The 15,655-nt window shown below is 42.8% G+C and overlaps 1 protein-coding gene across 1 annotated transcript in view; it reads right to left on the reverse strand.

The window, feature by feature from the left end:
- Nucleotides 1-5,063: 5,063 nt before the first annotated feature.
- KIAA1755 (KIAA1755 ortholog) overlaps nucleotides 5,064-15,655 on the reverse strand; it is a 71,587-nt gene continuing 60,995 nt past the window's right edge. Inside the window, exon 14 of the mRNA XM_072631564.1 lies at nucleotides 5,064-6,033. Coding sequence (XP_072487665.1) covers nucleotides 5,107-6,033 — 927 coding nt within the window. The 3' untranslated portion in view covers nucleotides 5,064-5,106. The remainder of the gene's footprint in view (nucleotides 6,034-15,655) is intronic.

Consider the following 15,655-nt stretch of genomic DNA (forward strand, 5'->3'; position numbering starts at 1 on the left):
CTTGCTCAATGGTGGGCAGTATGTAGTAGGGCTGGGATTTAAACCCCAGTCCTTTGACCTCAATTCCATAAATGTTTAAAGGGCAAAAAAATCCAGAAAAACATTGTGTGAATATTGAGCACACAGCCCAGAGGCAAAATTCTCTGACTTTTGGTCCGAGTTGACTTGGGCATTCATGTTACCCCTGCTTAAAACTAATCTAGCATCTCAAAAAGTCACTAAAAACAGGTCACCTCTACATTTTCTTTGGGAGTCTTCTTTCTTTTCTTTCTTTTTTTAGTTGCTTATGGACTTCTTTTTCATATTTATATTTTAATGTTTCTTTTGAATCTTGTCTTTGAAAGTCACATTTTCTATTCAGTTCTGGTCTTTTCTTCAGGAAAGCCTCTATTTTCTTAAATATCCATTTTTTTCCTTTGACATATTTCTGTAGAGAGCAAACCTGGAGTAACAGGAATGTTCTCAGAGCGTGTGTTTCCAGCCACAAATACCTTGTCCTTTGAGTGTTCTGAGGCTAGATGTGTTTCCATAGAGAGCAAATCTGTAGTAACTGGTATAAGAAAGAAACTGGGAAGCCCTGCTGGGCAAAGAAACCAACCTTATTAAGAGCAACAAAGGTGGGGTCTCAGACTGTACCAGGCAAACAATAGACCCTACCTTGGTCTCTCCCAAAAGAAGGCCTTCCAGCCTCCCAGCCTCCTTCCCACACAAGAATGGCTCCAGAGAGACTGTCTCCCACCACAAGTGTCTTATCCTTATCTATATAGTTGGGTTGACTATTTCCTTCCCTGTTCAGGAGGTGAGGGGTCCACAGCTGTTACACATTATACTTCTTTCCCCTAGAATGCATCAATCACTTGTCTTTTCCTTTCTCATACACACCCACACAGGAAAGTGTAGGAATTGCTAGGATTCCTCAAGTAGGAGTGGAGGAGGGGAGGAGGAAAGAGGTGTAAGGGATGGGAAGGGTAGGGGCTTAGGGGCAGGCACCCCCTTTTAGAGTCAGGGGAAAAGGGAACTGACTCCTGTTTCTCCTCCTCTACAAAACCAGGATGTATCATACCCTGTTCCTTTCCTGGGATCTCTCACTCTCTAGAGGGTCAATGATCTGTGGGCACTTAAGTCAGGGTACTACCTAAACCCAATATAAATTCTGTATTATGGCCACGGATAGGAGGCAGTCTGGGAATAATGAATGAGGTCAGCACTTGTTCTGTTGTTCAATCGTTTCAGTAGTGTCTGACTGCTAGTGACCTCATTCTGGAATTTTCTTGGCAAAGATACTGGAATAGTTTGCCATTTCCTTTTCCAGTTCATTTTACAGATGAAGAAACTGAGGCAAACAGGGTTAAGTGACTTGCCTATAGTCACACAGCTGGTAATATCTGTGTGACCTTGGGCAAGTCACTTTGCTTCCTTGGCCTCAGTTTCCTCATCTGAAAAGTCAAGTCAACAAACCTTTATGAAGTGCCTGCTGCATGTTTGGCACTAGGTTAAACTCTATAAAGTGAGAGGTTCTGAGGTCCCTCTCAGTTCTAGCTCTATGATCTTCTGATTCTTGTGATGCAGGTTCTTTTGCTAGAGCAGATGAATTCAGATAAGACTTCAGAGTTTAGGAAGGGTGTTCCCAGATTGCTACTTATCTCTGACCATGGCACAGAGTTTTATTTTGTTTGGGATTCCCAAGATCTTTTTCAAACCTGACAGTTTCTTAACGTTTCTCCTTGCTCTACATGTGGAACTGGCCAGAAGAGTTGGGTGTGTGTGTTTCTCCTTCCCTTGGGCGTCTTACATGCCCCAGTTGTGCATGGTACCTCTCCAGTGGTATCTGTCCCATTAGTCTGCTGATATATGAGGACTCTGTGAAGATAAGGGCTTCTTCAGACAACTCCTGACATAGTAAATGCCTGAGATTCTGCCTCATTAGGCTTAGGGTGTGTTTGAGAGCTTCAGACGTGACAAAAGTAATGGATGAAATGACCCAGAGAAATGTCAGACCCACCTTAGGATTCTAGAATCTCCCATCTCATCTGCCTCAAGGTAGTCATCCAATGTCATAAGACGGCAAGATGAAGTGAAAAGACACCAGATTTAGAGTCAGAGGCCATAACCCTGCTTCTTACTACCTGTGTGATCTTAGGCACAAATTGAAGGAAGATGGAGAGCATTCTAAAGCTGGTGAGTCTGGAATGCATGGGTAATGTTCTAAGAACAATGCCTACCCATTCCAGATAGCTGAAGGAAAGCATTGGCATAGGGAAGTAGTAGGAGATAACACTGGAGAGAGAGGTACACAGGAGCCAGATTGTGAAGGGTCTTAGATAACAAGACAGGGAGTCTAGAGAAGCTCCTCATTCATCCTAACATGCGAGACTGGGAATCAGGAAGATCTGGGTTCACACCCTTGTATTCCTTTGACACTTACTAACTGTGTGTCCAGGGACAAGTCACCTACCCTCTCTGGGACTCAGTTTCCTCATCTGAAAAATTAGGGGACTGAACTAGATGACTGCTGAGTCCAACTCTAGATTCTATGATCTCTGATAGTGATACACCATAGAGTGCAAAAGTCAGAGCAAAGAGGGACTTTTGGAGAGCATTGAGCCCCATTCCCTCATTTTACTGATGAAGAAATAGACTCAGAGAGGGGATGCATTAGAGGCAGAACTAGTTCTAGAACCCAGGTCTTCTGATTCCTCTATTTGTCCTCTATTCCAAACCCTGATCTGAAAGCCACACTGGAGTTGAGGTTGTATGAAGCAGGGCTCTGCCTCCACAATTCTGGGCCTTGGACTCCCTGCCTGGGGTAATCAGCTTTCTAAAGCAGAGGGAGGCTGCTTCCATGACAACCGTATTTGAAGCATCAGGCCAGCCCCCTGCCATGCATGGTAGGGAGATGGGAGGCACAGAAATGTGTTAATCAGACAGCCTGGTCTCTTTGATTGTCTGCTACTCTCAGGAATACTGGGACCTGGAGCTATGAATTACATTAAAATAAACAGTCCAGCCCTTGCTGCTGAGGGCTAGAGGAGTAGAGGGTGACGTTAGGGGGTCTGGCAGATATTTCAACCTTTGGCTTACAGCTCCCATTTAATGCTGTGCATTCATTCCCAGAGTTCTTCCTAATTTTGGAGTCATGAAGCCCCAGTTAGGATCATGGCACTAATATTTAGCCAGCTGTGTGATGCTGTTACCATTTAACCTCTCTGAAACTTGGTTTCCCCGATAAAATATGGATAATAACATCTGCTTCCACACAGGGTTGTGATGAGGAAAGCCCTTTTCTGGACCTTAAAATGCTACATAAAAATGAACTGTTATTCCTATTCATCCACAAGACGATAATGATAACTGGCATTTACATAGTGCCTTAAAGCCTGCAAATTCTTCATATATGTAGTAGGGCTGATAAGGGGAATCTCTTGATCTTCTGCATAGAGGCCTCCCTGGGAGCTGGGTATGGACACTTTGCCTTTCGGGGATGGAAGTGTGTTCTAGCTTAGAGATAAAGAACCTGCTCTTTGGGATAATGCAATCCTTTATTGGTTCCTGTGACTGAGGAGGCTATGTCAAAGATGATTGGTGTTTGAACTAAGAAGAGGCAGCTTACTCAGTAGGCTATGTGAGGAGAGGAAAAAGGCTCTCTCTCTCTCTCTCTCTCTCTCTCTCTCTCTCTCTCTCTCTCTCTCTCTCTCTCTCTCCCTCTCTCTTCTTCCCTCCCTTTCTCCTTTCTTTCCTTTCTCCTCTCTCTTTCTCCTTCTCTCTTTCTTTTAGGGATGTTGCTTAGCATTCTGTCAAGTCTGCCTTGGACTTCCAGGGAGTAGGAAAGAGATTTCTCTCCCTTGTGCCCTCAAAGAGGCTATGGTGTATATGGCAGTGAGAACCTGTTCTTGCTTAGGTTGACCTAAGATTGGACCGCAAGCCTTTGGCTGCCCCTTCTGTTTTGGTTTTCTTTCCCCAATCCCAAGTCATGAGAAATGGACATTTTATCCCCTAGTGGTGACCCCGCTGAGAGGATGGGAATTCCGCTGTTGGAGATAGCTACATAACAGAAGGTACTTCCTGAAACTATACCACTTCTCAAAGGAAGAGATGATCATTACCAGTTAGATGCTACATTTGAAAAGACCATGATATCCCAAAATGGCTGGTTGGGAGATCTGGACCTTGAAAGCAAAATATATTTTCCATAGTCTCAAAAGTTCTTAATCTCCTGGGAGAGCATAATAGGTGATGGGTTATATTATTTATGCTTTAAGTACGTATTAATATGTGCTTTTGTGTTCTAAGCATTTCTTTTGTGGTGGAGAAAATAAATAGCTGTCATCTATGTGATGTCTTCTTTGTACACTGAGTATTTTTTTCTAGCAGGGACACTGCTAATCCCTTTTGGGAGGGACCCTAGACATGAGTCATATGTACACTTTTTTGTAGGGTTTTTCCCAGAACTTTAGGATGAGGGCATAATGAGCCAGAGATCCTCTTTTTGGCATCTGGTTCCCTCAGGATTAAACCACATCCATGTAAATCCAGAAACTGGATCCATTGGTGGGCCCATCCCAGACTGCGGATAATACATATATTATTTAATTTAAGCTTCACAGTAGCTCTTCAGAATAGGTACTAAAGGTACTATTTTCCTCATTTTACAGGTGAGGAAACAGAAAGTCAGAGGTTCTTTCCTATAGCCACAAGCCAGTAAGGGTTAAAAGTAGGATTTCAAACTAGTTTTCCTGATTGTGGGTCCACTAGCCCAGAGAGGGGTAATCCCTTTCCTAAAGTCATGCATTAAGGCTCCAAGTTAAGTCCCACTTCTTCCAGGAAGCCAACCCTGATTATTCCAGCCAACATGGATCTCTCTGTTACTGTTCATTCATATCACTTATTGTCTATCATTAATCTGAAATTTCAATTATATTATGTTTAATACTTTATGATATGCTCTCTTGTCTTATTCCCTAAATGTTGTGTGCATGTAAGTCTCTACAAGGCAGCAACTGTTCCTCCCCTTCCTTCTGTAGTTCCCACCACCTCCCTTCTAGCAGAGTAGCTGAGCACAGATCTAGACACACAGTAGGTGTTTATTAAATGCTTGCTGAAGTGATTTTACACAGGGCTCCCTGGTGTCTGACTACTGAGAGGCTTGCCTTCTAGCTGTGCCATGCCTGTACCCTTTCCTGGAGTCCAGAGCAGCTGGGGACTGCTCAGCTCCAGGGACACCACAGGACTAGTCAGCGGTGAGTCCTCTAGAGAGGTCTGTGAATCCGTCTCTTCTGATGAGAAGCTACCATGTCGGGAGAACTGGAAGCGGGACCCTCGTCCTGGCCTCTTTCTGGTGAGGCCTTTCCACAGGGTGGGGGTCTTGGAAGCCACAGGCAGAGCAGATAGCCATGTGAGAGGCCGCAAATTCTCTGGGACTGCCTTGTTAATATCTACAGCCAGGCCCGCTTGGGGCCTTCGCTCTGGGTTCGTAATTCCAGAAGCTGGGTTGGAAACCCCCATTTTCTGGTGATTATCTTTATCATCTCCATCTTCCTTAGGCTGGTCAAAGGAGTCATTTTCCTTTAGGCCACCTTGGCCTACAGAGTTTGAATTCATACCTGTGCCCAACCTCCCCCCAGGAATGGATTGTCCTTTCCACATTTGGATCCCAGTGAATGTTTTCCCAGGTTCCAGAATGGCTATGGAGTCTCCCTCCAGGGATCTGGGGGCTAAGTTCACTGAAATATCTTTGCCCTTACTAGGGCCCAGCTCAGTCTCTAGTTTTCCCTGGCACCGGGTCATAGCCTCCTGAAGAATAACATAACTCTCATGCCGCCTCAGCCGAGCTTCCTCCCAAAGGCCCAGGCCAGGGCCTCGACTCAGAGAAGATGCCTGCAGCCACATCTCCCATAGTTTCTCAGCAGGAAACTCTGCTGCAAGCCTCTGAAGGTAGGTCTCCAGGTGATGCTGTGCATCTTGGCTGGCCTTACAGCCCTCACCCAACTTTAAGTCAGCTACCAAATCCTGACAATCCAGGTTGAACCAGGTCATCTGAAAAAACGAGAGGGGGATTAGCCTAAATATGTAAGATCAAGAACCAATGCCTAATGGATAAATGTCTACAGATAAAAACAAACAGGCCTTAGAAGAATTACAAACTATTAATAGCTACATGAAAGGCAGTTACAAACAATTAATAATAAGAAAAATGCAAATGGAAAGAACTTAGAGGTTTGACCTCAAGCCCAGCAAACTGGCAAAGGTAGAAATGATCAATGTTAGGAGGACTATGCAAAGATAGGCACACAGATGCATTGTTGGTGAAATCATGAATTAGCCCAGCCATTTTGGAAAGCAATTTGTAATTAAGCTTTAAAAAGTGCCTAAAATGTCCATACCTTTTGACCCAAAGATCCTACTATTAGTTAGGCATATACCCAACAAGCGCACAGACAGAGTTTGCAGACTTTCTGTGCAGAGATCAGGGACTGTTGGTATAGAATACTGCATTTGTTGTCAGACACAGCTGATATATTGGTTTGATTTGTGCAATTGCTTTTTCTCTTTTCTTTTCAAATCTTTGTTACAAAGAATGGCTCACTGGGTAGCTGGGAGAAGGAGATATATCCAGAAGTATAGGTGACATAAAAACAAAAGATATCAATAAAATAAAATGGAAAAAAAGAGAGAGGGAGGGAATGAACTCAGACTAAAATCAATGAGACCTCAGGGCTAGAAAGACGTATAACGATAATTGTGCCAAGGATCATAATATTTGAAACTACAAGGGAATTTAGAGATCATCTAATCCAACAGCTTCCCTTTACAGAGGAGAAAACAAGGTTTCAGAATAGCTGTGTGACTTGGGTAAGATCATAGAGGTAGAAAGAAGCACAGCCTGAATTCAGATCCAAGCCCTTCAACTCCAAATATAATACAGTATCAACCATGTACTAGAAGAATAATGACACTTGGCATTTCAATAGCATTTCTTCCTGCAAAAGTGCTTTAAATCTATTATTTTGCTTGAATATCATCACATCCCAATGAAGCAAGTAATTTGCGAGTTATTATTTCCATGTAATGAATGAGAGAACTGAGGCTCAGCTCAGAAATGATGGTTAAAGGCGGCAAAGCTAATAAGTGGTGTAACTGGGGCTCCATCCCAGGTGTTCTGACTCCATCCCAGGTGTTCTGACTCCATATCTGGACCTTGGAATCCTTTAGGACAGCACCCCAACCAGATGATCTCAGAGGAATCTTCTAATTCTAGATTGATGATCCTATAATTGTTGTGTTCAGTCATGTCTGACTCTTTGTGACCCCATTGGAGTTTTCTTTGCAAAGATCCTGGAGTGGTTTGCCATTTCTGTCTCCAGCTCATTTCACAGATGAGGAAACCGAGACAAACAGGGTTAAGTGACTTAAGGTAGTAAGTGTCTGAGGCCAGATCTGAAGTCAGGAAGATGAGTCTTCCTATGTTCAGGTCCTGTGCTCTGTCCACTACACCACCTGGCTGCCCAGTGATCCTATAAAATGCTTAACCTAAAAAGCTAACCTTTCTCCTTCCCACCCTACCTCCACTCATCAACATTGTACGTCAATTTAATGATGGTGTGTTTGCCCGGGGTTCTGGATAATGAACAATGCTCTTGTGCCTTCCCAGTCACCAATGGAGTGAAACAGGGCTGTGTGCTTGCTCCCATGCTTTTTAGCATGATGTTTTCAGCCATGTTGACTAATGCTTTCAATGAGGATGATCACGGCATCCAGGCCAACTACTGTACTGATGACAAGTTCTTCAATTTGAAAAGGCTACAAGCCAAGACCAAAGTGAAGGGAGCGTTGGTGCATGATTTTCTGTTTGCAGATGATTGTGCACTCAATGCAGCCTCTGAAGCTGAGATGCAACAAAGTATAGATCAATTCTCTGCTGCCTATCTAATTTTGGCCTATTAATTAACACCAAGAAAACACAGGTGTTCCATCAGCCACCACCACACCATCCATACGTGGAACCATTAGTTACAACAAATGGAGAAGTTTTGAATGCTGTGGATAAGTTCACTTACCTTGGTAGTGTACTTTCCAGGCATGTACACATTGACAATGAGGTTGATGCATGCATTGCCAGAGCTAGCTCAGTGTTTGGGAGGCTCCGAAGAAAGACTTGAGAGAAAAGACGTGTTAGACTGACTACCAAGCTGAAGGTCTACAGAGCCGTTGTGCTGACCTCATTGTTATATGCTTGTGAAACACGGACAGTCTATCAGCGCCATGCCAGAAAACTGAATTGCTTCCATTTGAACTGTCTTAGGAAGACACCTGGCAGGATAAGGTATCAGACACTGAGGTCCTTGCTTGAACTAAACTGTCAAGCATTCAAACTATGCTTCAGAGAGTGCAGCTCCAATGAGTTGGTCACTTTGTTTGAATGCAAAATGTACTGCATGGGGCAGGTGATCACATGGTGGTCAGAAGAAGTGATACAAAGGCACTCTCAAGGTCTTTCTCAAGAACTTTGTATTTGATTGTGCAACATGGGAGACACTGGCACAGAACCCCTCAGCGTGGTGTCCCCACATCAGAAAAAGTGCTGTGCTCTATGAGCAAAGCAGATTGAGACAGCACAAAGGAAACATAGGGTGCACAAATTTGGAGTAACCACCTCAAATGTTCACACAGACTATCTGTGCCCAATCTGTGGAAGAGCATTCTGAGCTTGCATTGCTCTGATCAGCCACAGTCGTCCACACTGAAACTTCACTTTATCATGGTGATGTCATTTTGGTCCTCTTCCAGAATGAAGGACAACAACCAAACAACCGACCCCCATTCCTGGACTCCTGTTCTCTAGAGTAACCCTCTCTTCATATATCATATCCTTGAGGCCTTTTACCATCCTGGTTGTCTTCTTACTGGACACTGTGAAGTCTATCAGTGTTTTTCCTAAAAGGTGGTGTTTGGAACAGAGTCCAACTCTCCAGAAGTGTTCCAACAACCATTGCCTCCTATTTCTGGAATCTCTCCCCCTCTTTCTGAAGCCCAAGCTCAGATTAGCCTTTCTGGTGGCCATATCTCAATGCTGACACATGTGAAACTGGTAGTTTACTATAAAACTTCCAAATCTTTTTTAGATGAATGGTTGTCTAACTGCTCCTTCTCCATCATGGCATTGTGATGGCGCTTTATTGAACCCAAGTGTGGGATGTTATATTTATCTCTATTACATTTCACCTTATTTGATTGAGCCCAATGTTCTAGCTTGTCAAGATCTTTTTGGATGCTTTCTCTGTCATTCATTGTGTGAATTATCTCTCCCACCTTGGTATCACCTGAGAGTTTGATAAGGATACCCTTTATGACTTTTGAAAAAGGTTAAGTACCATAAGACCAAGCCCACTGGAGATCTCCTTCCAAACTGATATGAACCATTAATGGCCCACTCTGGTCTGGCCATTCAACCAGCTCCATATCCATCTAATGTATTATTGTCTAGACCATACCTCTCCACATTTTAGAGAACATAAAGATGAGAAGCTTTATCAAAAGCTTTGTGAAAATCTAGGCTAACATGTGGCATTCTTATTATCTACCAGTTTAGTAACTCTATAAAGGAGGAAACAAAAGGAAATAAAGTTGACCTGATATAGACTGGCATTCAATTCAACAAGCATTGATTAGGTATATTCTGTGTGCCAAAAGCTATGTTAGGTGCTAGAGGTATAAAGAAAAAAAGTCCAAAACAAAGCAAAATAATTAGTCCCTCCCCTCAAGGAACTTAAATTCTACTTAAATTCTATACAATATATGCATAGGTACAAATTCATACACACACACATATACGCACACATACATATATACATATATAGATATGTAGATACATACATGTATATGTATAAAGTGAACACAACTTAACTTCTTGGGGAAGGAGGAAGAGGCAGAAGTAAAAACATTAATATGAAGCCATCACTGTTTCCTTTTCTAGATGTTCTCTAGCCATCCCTTTACTAATGCAGTCTAACATTCTGCCAGGAAGAAAAGTCAAGCTTACTAGCCTAGAATTTGCAAACTCTACTCTCCCCACCACCCCACCTTTAGATAAAACTTCTAGTCAATATTCTCCCTTCTCCAGATCTTTATCTTTCATTCTCCAAAATCATTCAGACATTAGTGACAATGGCTCAGCAATGACACCTGCTGATTTTCTTTTGATGACTTGAAGTCATCAAGGACATCTTTTACTACAGTATTTTCTTACTTTTCTTAGGTATTAAAATAACATTAGCCATTTTTGTTCCATCCTTCCCAGGCCAAAGGTTATCTCCTTGGCAAAATAAGAATGGAGCAGCTCCAACTTTGAGCTGTTATTGATCGCTGTCCCATCCACCCCAAGCAACGGTCGCATCCCTTCTTTGTTTCTCTTCTTTTTTCCAGTCTGAAAATGATGATCCACTACTGTCTTATCCTTAGTTTTTGTCATTGTCCTCTGCTCATTTTGAGATTTAAAACTTCTGATATCATTGGTACAGTACCTGCTATGCTTTTATTTAATAACAGAACCTTCTTCCCATGGTTGTTGTGAGGATAAAGTGAGATAACTGAGTGCCCTGCACACCTTAAAATGCTATATAAATACTAGGTATTATTATTAATAGTTCCATATTCTGTTATCTGCCCTGGCTTCCATTTTTGTACATATATTTTAAAAAACTGAATTGGTTAGTACATGTAACCCACTGCAACCTCTGAATATGTGGTTATACAAGTACTTACCTAGATATCTGTTCCTCAGTTTGTGAAGTTGGATTTGTAAGCCCAAATGAAAGACTTTACATTCATTCCTATGAAATTTCATGTATAATTGTAGTGACTAAAAAAATTCATTCCTTGGTGGACCACACTTCGGTTATGAGCCTTTTGATACTGAGCTAGGTTGGTTCTTGGAAGATAGACCCATAGTTTGTCATGGGGTCATATCCTGAATTGCCTAAGCTTGTGCTCCACAGGCATAGTTTTTGAGGGTCAATATTCTACCTGATGTGGATGTGGGAGGGAGGCCTCTGAGAAGGACATCAGTGGTGGCCTACTTTATACAGGAATTATTGAACTTTTGGAATTAAGTAATTTCTACAATCTGGCTCTAAATTCCTTTTCTGCCTTCATCTTCCAAGCCTCCTCATGCTGCCAGCCTCTTAAGTATCTCCCAAACATGCCCTGTGCATTCCTTTGTTGCACTTTGTTCCCATGCCTGGAATGCACCCTCCTCTGCTATCTTATCTACCCATCAATTCTCTTTCTCTATGTACTCCATCTCCCCATTACTCTAACCAAACCAGATGAATTAGCATTCTCCAAACATTCTTTTCACATTCCTACTTCCAGTGTAAGGTTCACACTATTCTCTCTTTCCAGGATACACAGAATCTTCTTCCAGTTCACTCCCTCTCCCAGGTTCTCGGGAACTCTGATACCTGAACATGATCTTTCTTATCCACACTTTAAGACTCAGCTCAAGAGCTGCCTCCTCTTGGAAGCTTTCTTTGATCCCTGGCCCCTTTCTCAATCAGGAGGGATCTCTCTTTTTATGGCATTCAGCATATTAGCACCATAATTTTTGAGCCCATCTCTTACAGTTAGCTACAGTTCCTTGGAGGCAGAGATAAGAAACCATATTTTGTTTAAACTGAATCTCTTCCCTCATATCCTCTGCACTCAGTAGGGGCTCAGGAATTGTTTATTGAATGGAGTCTTCATTCTAGAATTCACCTTTGTGATCTCCAGGACATGTAGCACAGGCATTCTAACTCCTAAGCATACCACAGGGATTTGATGTTTCTTGAATGAGGGAATCCTTCAAGGCCCAGCCCAAGACCCACCTTCTCTGTAAAGCCTTTCTTGACTACCCTCGTACCCAGTCCCACCATGCTCCCTGGCCTACTGCTAAATTCTAGCATTTACTATCTGGACCCTTTTCCTTTTCTATTGGACAGAATCTGTCTTCCACCCTTAGTTATCTTTCCACTTGTGTCTTTCTTATATTTCCACCTAGGATGTAAGTTCCCTGAGGGCAGGGGCCATTATTTACTCATGGTTTTAGAACCTATGGGTCTCAGTACTTAGCAATGCTCATCTTAAAGCATGGAAGGGAGTTTTATTCATAGAACAGAGTAGCTGTTTTCTAGGATTTTCACTTCATTTCAATTAAACAAATGTTAGGCAACTACCATGTGGCAGGACCTAGCGACACAACAGTAGACAGGACACAGATCCTTCTCTTTGTTCTAAAAGAACTCCCACTCTAATGAGGGTAGGGGTGAGGGTGGAAACATGCACATGGATAAGTGTAACACAAGGGATAGTGAGGTAAGAGCACGCTAAGGGCTAGGAGAAATATAAGTTAGAGGTGACTCTATCAATCAACCAATGTATCAGGCATTGTATTAAGCACCAAAGAGGCAAAAGATAGTTCTTGCACTCAAGGAGTTTATAATCTAGTGGGAGAGGCAACATGCAAACAAATCTATACAAAGCAAGCTAACTACTGGATAAACAAGATAATGGAAGGCAGGCACTGGAATTAAGAGGGCTTGGGCAAGGCTTCCTGTAGAAGGAGGGATTTTAGTTGGGACTTAAAGGAAGCCAGACAGGTCTGCAGTTATAGCAGAGGAGGGGGAATGTTCCAGGCATGGGGGACAGCCAGAGAAAGTGCCTGGGAAGGAGAGATAGAACAGCCAGGAGGCCAGTGTCACTGGAGTGAAGGGCACATTTTTGGGAGTCAGGTTTAAAAGGACTGGAAAGTAGGCAGCCTAGGTTATGAAAGGCTTTGAATGCCAAATAGAGCATTTTGTATTTGCTCCTAGAGTCACTGGAGTTCATTCAGTGGGGAAGAGGAGAGGAATGTTGACAACTTCAGAATAAGTTTGTTAACAATAAAGAGGCATATTTTTTTCTATAAACAGGAGAAAAATAGAAATTTGAGGAAGGAAATCTTACTTTTATGGAGAGGGACAGTGTGGGGCATGGCAGAAAGGAAGACTTCCTGGAGAAGGTAGTATCTAAGGTTGGCCTTAAAGGAAGAGAGCAGTTTCAACATGTAGCATGTGTGTGGAGTGGAAGGATTTCTACCACAGACACTAGGGTTGGCATGAACAAAATGTTATTGTTGGAGTTTGTCCATTTTCAAAGAGGACCTATGACATCACAGGGTGATGCCTTGACTCATGCATGAATTGGATTTCAGTGAGGCAGAGGTGCACAAAGTCATCAGCCTCACTCTCTCTTCCAGAGTCATCAAAGATTGGTGGCAAGAAAAAATCAAGACCACTGGCAAAGGCCTGGATATGTACTGAACAAAAGCACAGAGATAGATGAACTGCTGGGCAAGCAGGTAGATGCCAAGTTGTGAAGAGATTTAATGGCCAGGCAAAGGGGCCATCATTCCATTTCCATTTTATTTTATGATCAAGACAGTGCAGCAGGATGTGAAGGCTAGCTTAGAGGGAAGAGTCTGAAAATAGTGAGACAAGAATTCAGGGAGTTAGAGTCATCTAGGATGTTGTCAGTAGTATCTTGCCCAGAGGCACCCTGGGGAGATGAAAAAAGTGGCTCCCACCTTTTTTGCAGAGCTTGTTGGACTCTACCAGTCGAATATAAGCTCCTTGAGGGCAGGGAACAGTCTCCCTGTTGTCCTTGTGTCCACATGATAGGACCTTTAAGAAATCTTTTATTGATTGACATGACTCATTCTTGCATTGTCTATTATTTAACTAACAACCTAATCTCCTTAAGAAGTCCAAGAAACTTGAAATGGTTCAAGAACCAAGAGCAATAGATGGAAGCTATGCTGGACTTGGAGTCAAGAGACCTGTGTTCAAATCCTGCCATCACCTTCTCTTTGAACCTCCTCCTCCTCATCTCTAGTACACCTTCTTGTCTGTAGGACCTAGAACACCTACCTCACTGGATAGGGAAGGAGCAAATGAAATCATGTGTTACAACTTTTGCAAATCTTAAAACTACATATCAATATCCGCTCTTATTATTTGATATCAGTACAGGAAGAATTTGCTAACAATTGTAGCTATCCAGCAATGGAGGGGATTGCCCCAGGAAGCAGTGAGCTTCCTAGCATTGGAGGGAATATAGAGAGAATTCCTGCATAGTAGTGGTGACTCATTTCTGTAATGCTCTGGGATTTGCTAAGTTTTTCCCTCTCATCAAGTATTATTCAAAATTATTATCCTTATTTTACAGATAAAAAAACAAAACTAAGTCTCAGACCATCTAGTTCAGCCTCTTTATTACATCAGTGAGGACTAGAGAGATTAGTCGTTAAGGAAAGCCGCCCAGGGTAAGATCCCCCAGACAGTCTGATGCTTCCTTTAGCCCAATCTAAGGCCCAGTGGATGATCTGGGGGACACAAGCCTTTTCAGTGTCAGGATTAGAGCTGAGGTCACTTGACTCCAAATCCAAGGTTTTTACCGTTATCCTCCATTGCTTTGGAGAAGAGGTCAAATGAGATGACCTCTGGAGTCCCAGTTATGAAGCCACAGGTTCCAAGGTTTCAGCTTAATTCATGAAAATGAATTGGCAAAAGCAGAGAATGTCTGGGGAACAACCCTAACCTTCTGAGATTGTTTTTGTTAAGAAGGTTGACTCTGACCTTCATTAAAACATTCGCTGAGCCCTAGACAGATGGGCTAAAGGGAGCATTGGTCTGGCTGGGGGCTCTTACCCTGGGGTGCTTCATTCCTCCTGCAAAACAGATGCAAATAGCAATGAATGTAACCAATTTTCAGCAGCTTGTGAAAAACCTAATCTTTCCCTCCATTAATTTAGTATCCGACAGAGAGCTGTTAGGCAGCATGCAGCGTAGAAACATTTTCTCCAGAGGCACCATCTTTCCACGGATTAAAGGAACTTGTTTTTAGATAAATGACTTAATATACATGGAAGCACACGGAGCCCAGAGATGGGAAAGGGTGACATCAATCCTAGTTTGTGGCATGATTACATTAGTATTATTTAGGGTGGTGTGGCTTCTGTATCACCAAGCCACCCACTACTACCACTCCCATCTCTCACCCTTCTTCCTCAGCCTGTCATGGCTGCCAGAGCTGCCTAATTCCTAGGTGCCAGACCATTGCCTTTCTGTCCAGTGCCCAAATCCTGTACCACTTCCTCCTGGAAGCCTGCCCTGAGAGCTCGTGCATGAGGAGATGTTGGCATTCTCTCTCCCTGGCTAACTAGGCTGCCTAGACCAGCTCACACATCTGCCAGGCTTCCAAAGGGTGTTTATAAAGATCATAGCAACACAGCCTGTTAAACTACCACTGTCTAGGGGCAGGCAGTGTGGGGCTGGGGAAAGGACATTGAAGAAGACCCCAGATTGCATCTTTGCTTTGCTATTTAATATATATATGTGATAATAAATTACAAGTCACTCAGCTTGGAAAGTAGTGGAATTGGGATTAGTTCTCAGGTCCTCTGACTCCAAGTCAAGAGTTCTTCCTGTTCTTCCTATTATTATGAAGAGCAAATCACTTCATCTGTCTGGTATTCAGTTTCTTCATCTATAAAATGGGGCGATCAAGCTAGATAATCTCTAAGGACCTTCTGACTTCAAATTCTTTGATCCAGATGACCTTGTGCCCTCCCACTCCTCTCTAG

The sequence above is a fragment of the Notamacropus eugenii genome, chromosome 1, assembly GCF_028372415.1.
Source record: "Notamacropus eugenii isolate mMacEug1 chromosome 1, mMacEug1.pri_v2, whole genome shotgun sequence".
Lineage (NCBI taxonomy): Eukaryota > Metazoa > Chordata > Mammalia > Diprotodontia > Macropodidae > Notamacropus > Notamacropus eugenii.